The sequence below is a fragment of the Taudactylus pleione genome, unplaced genomic scaffold (assembly GCF_031769625.1).
Source record: "Taudactylus pleione unplaced genomic scaffold, aTauple2 ptg001224l, whole genome shotgun sequence".
In the NCBI taxonomy this organism is placed as follows: Eukaryota; Metazoa; Chordata; class Amphibia; order Anura; family Myobatrachidae; genus Taudactylus; species Taudactylus pleione.
In genome coordinates this window covers 99,997-104,364 of record NW_028285624.1, presented here as the reverse complement: position 1 = coordinate 104,364, position 4,368 = coordinate 99,997, and the positions used below count along the sequence as shown (strand labels likewise).

At 44.4% G+C, this 4,368-nt stretch overlaps 1 protein-coding gene across 1 annotated transcript; it reads left to right on the top strand.

Annotated features, from left to right (window-relative positions):
* Nucleotides 1-3,015: 3,015 nt before the first annotated feature.
* Nucleotides 3,016-3,618, top strand: LOC148450999 (uncharacterized). Its single transcript, XM_088462397.1, has one exon. The coding sequence runs from the start codon at nucleotides 3,016-3,018 to the stop codon at nucleotides 3,616-3,618; it is 603 nt and encodes a 200-aa protein (XP_088318523.1).
* Nucleotides 3,619-4,368: the final 750 nt, after the last annotated feature.

Genomic DNA, 4,368 nt, shown 5'->3' with positions numbered 1-4,368 from the left:
GTCTAGCATCTCCAACCCTCGTCCAGTCCATTATGCGACCAAGCATAATTGCATCGTAGTAAGTGGGAAAGTGCGGAAGTTGAAGCCCTCCCATTGTCTTGCGTCTAAATAATATAGCATGTTTAAAACGGGGTTTGCGACCCCCCCATACAAAATCCCTCACTATATTTTGTAACTCCTGAAACCATTGTTTAGGTATATGTATTGGCAAAGATTGAAGTAAATATAAGACCCTAGGTAGAATATTCATTTTAATCACACTAACCCGTCCCAACCACAAGAAGGTTTTATTCGTCCAGGTCTTTAACTCTAATCGCAGAATCTGGAGTAATGATTTAAAATTATGGTCAAATAGCTTAGAGAGTTCTCTATCTAGTGTAACTCCAAGGTATTTGAGGCTAGATGTGTGCCAGGAAAATGCAAATGTATGTTTCAGTGAGGCTATGGAGTGTGGGCTGGCTGTGAAGTTTACTGCTACGGATTTTGAGTAATTAATCTTGAAATTAGACAGAGCACCAAATCTACTAAATTCCGCTACTAAATTAGAGACGGAGGTAACTGGGTTGGAAAGCACCGCTAAGAGGTCATCCGCAAATAAAGCCAATTTGTATTCATTTTCCCTAACCCTTATACCTTTCACATTGGGATTAATCCTAATAGCACGTGCCAGGGCCTCTATACAGAGCACAAAGATAAGAGGGGATAGAGGACAGCCTTGTCTAGTACCGTTACTAATCCTAACCGTATCAGATAATACCCCATTAATCCGAACCCGAGCCGAAGGGAAGTGATATAGCGCCATTATTCGATGTAGACATTCAGGACCCAGACCTATGTGCGTTAGAACACCCTGCATAAACAACCACTCAACCCTATCGAATGCCTTTTCGGCATCAGTGGAGAGGAGGATAACTGGAGCTGAGTCACCGTTGGCCAAATGTATCAGATCTATTACTTTAGTGGTATTGTCTCGAGCCTCCCTCCCCGGGACAAAACCCACCTGATCTGAATGTATAAGATTCGGAAGTAAAGTTTTAAGCCGATTGGCCAGGAGTTTAGCGAATAGTTTAATGTCTACATTGAGCAATGATATCGGACGATATCTCGAACATTGGGCTGGATCTTTCCCCGTCTTAGGGATAACGGTAATGTGTGCCTCAAGGGCTTGAGGCGAGAAGAATCGTCCGTCTGTAATCGCATTAAAAGCTAGGAGCATTTTGGGAAGCAATATTTTCTGGAACGATTTATAGTATATAACAGAGAAACCATCTGGGCCTGGGCTTTTCCCAGATGGGGTTGTCTTAAGTGCCCCCTCTAGCTCAGAAAGGGAGAAGGGTGATTCCAACCAGACCCTATTTTCATCCGTGATAGTTGGGAACTGTACGTCGCAAAGATATTGTGCTACCAACCCTCGAAACGTGTTAATCTCAACTGGGGACTTGGGGTCTCTCAGGTTATATAGCTTAGTATAGTATGATTGAAAATCAGATGCGATATCCCGAGAGAGCGTGTGAGTCTCGCCCGAGGGAGCATTAATAGATTGGATAAATAGACAGGCTCTTTGTGCTCTGAGGGCCTTAGTACTTGCCCGGCTTATTCCCCCACTGGAAAAAACGACCCCTACAAAGGCGGAAATCGCGTCTCACTGAATCAAAAAGAAGTTTGTTCAGGGCTACTCTGGTAGCTGTCAACTCAGTGAGAAGTTGGGGAGAAGGACACCCTTTGTGAGATGTCTCTAATGACTTAAGCCTCTGCAAAAGAGCCTCTTTTTTTTCCGTTTTTTCCTTCTTCAGCATTGACGCCAGCTGGATCAGTTTACCTCTGAGGACGCATTTATGAGTCTCCCAGACAGTAACACTGGAGACCTCCGGAGTTTCAATAATTGAAAAATATTCATGTAGGGCCAACTCCAGTTGAGTCTTACAATGAGGGTCAACTAGAATTTGTTCATTCACTCGCCATAAGCATTGTTTTGAAATGTTTTCTTGATTGCAGGTGCTTGCTGAAGGTGTGTTTTTTAAAACTTCACTTTTGCGACTTTAAACCATGCTAGCACCCGTTTTCAAGTACCCCAAATTTAATAGGACTACTTATTTTCACCAAAAAATACTTCTTAATGCTATTCTTCACCACTTGTGCAAAGACACTAATTAGATGCTATTGACACAACCCCAAATACCTTTATTAGGGCCATTCGGGAAAATCTATATTGATCCCCAATGTTAGGGCATCTTTTGGGGGGTGTCAGGCTGATTTCCCCATTTCTGACAGCACTTTTACTCCTGTTTGAGTTTCGTAGGGACGCGTTTTCGCATCTTTCAGAATTGAATACGGCGAATAGCGGAGAAGCGCACGAAAAGTTTTCCCATGCAAACACGTGATGTAGGCTAAAAGTGCAGAATGCGAAAAAGTATAGCGGGTGCGAAACCAATTGAATACAGGCCTTAATTGTCATCAGCCAGAACATAAACTTGCAACAATGCCGCCTTGCAGTGACATTTGGTGGACAGTGGAAAGTCGCAGAATGGGCGAAGGCAGTCATGTGACCTTACGGCATCGGCTCTCATACTTTACTACTGTATCTTATTTATTATTGTGTAACTCTCCCCCAGTGCAACAGAATCTGCGACACTACTTACACATTGCCTGCAGGTATCAGGAGCGCTCAGCTTATGTGACAAGTTTCTAGTTTGCTGTAAACATCAGTGTTCTTTAGGACCGAATGTCATATACCAGCATATCTCCTTCATGCTATTTATTTTGTTAAATACCATTGATTCATTATAATATTCCAATTAGCTTCTGGCAAATGTCTTGACTATACTGTTACATTGATTACATAGGTACCATACCACACCTGTATACCATTACCTAGTGTCCTAAGCAATGGGTATATGCTGTGCATGTATCTTTTCAGCACATATAAGTAACATTATAGTACAAGATTAGTACTGTACTTAGAAAGATATTGTATTTTTTTTCTAATTTAAGTTTTTTCTTGCACATTTACAGAAAATGTGGCTGCCTCATTTGGGGCTAACAGAGGCACATGGATTCAGACTGCAGAGCGGCGGAGCTCTGAACCCCGAGATCATTGATGCCGCTCAGTCCATACTGTGGCGGCAATTTAATACGCAAGGCTTGCAGTGCACATGGGGAGGAATATTTAGCTCCTATAACCCCGTCTCTGGGCCTGCAGTACAGATCCACCCAGATAAGCCTCGCAGACACTGTTTCATGTCCTGTTTTCGGAATGGGCAGATACAAGTCGCGGACAGTGCTCAACAGTCAGAGTTTACCGCCTGTGCTCTGAAACAGCTGCAAGAACTGTACGGGACTGTTGTTCCAAAGGACACACTGAAAAACATCAAAATCCTGGATGTGGAGCAACAGCAGGAAACCTCCAGTGACTGCGTAGTGTATTCTATAGCAAATGCTGTGGAGATCCTCTTCAATGACGACGTTCCGTCTTGCAGCTACATCTATGAATTAATGAGGGAACATCTCATTGACTGCCTAGAAAATGGAACTTTTACACCATTTCCAAAAACTAGGAAAAGGAAACGTCGTGAGGAGTATGGGAGCAGCAAGAGGAGGAAATGTACTCCAGGTCATTAGATGCAGGTTCACATAAAATCCCTGGTGAAGCTGTGATTGGCCGATATGCATCGGGACCCACCACTTACAGACACGGCCACCTGCTCTCACGCTGCCAGGTTACCAGTAGAGGATGGCACGCTGCACCAACGCCGAACTTCCGGCTAAGCCAGGCTCGACACAACCGCAAGGTTGTTAACAAAGAACGAAGATCTGCTTCCCACAGCCCCAGAGTACACCCCTCGGTGCTACAGACCCGAATGTCACTACAACGGACACTGCTGCTGTACAGTTTGGCCGGGAGAATAAAGAATCAGGATCAGACCGAGACAAACATCCGGAAGCTTAGCCGCCTGTCTCAGCACTGTGAGCAAGACACAGACAGTGCTCACTTACACTGTACCCTGGACCTCCGGGAGTCACCTGTAGAGGAGGGTTACAGTGATCTACAGGAGCACCCTCCATGGGAAGCTGGGAGCTCAGCCTGCGGGGGACAGAACATACTTCTATACCGCAGGAAGAAGCTAATAGATAAGGGTCACCACATCATGGGTGTACAAAAATCAGGATTGCACCTTATTTGGGACCTACTCCCTGGAGAAATCCTAGATGGAAATTTAGGACAGAGATTTGGGTGAGCATACATGAATTATTAGCATTTGCACTTGCACCAAGCTCATGCTAGGTGTAAGAGATACTTCAGAAAAAGACTTCCATTCACCATACATACAGCTCAAAAAATCAGGGGTGTTGCGAGGGTGGTACGAGTGG

Excerpts from the sequence above, each read along its gene's own strand:
- LOC148450999 (XM_088462397.1), top strand. The coding sequence starts at position 3,016 with ATGTGGCTGCCTCATTTGGGGCTAACAGAGGCACATGGATTCAGACTG.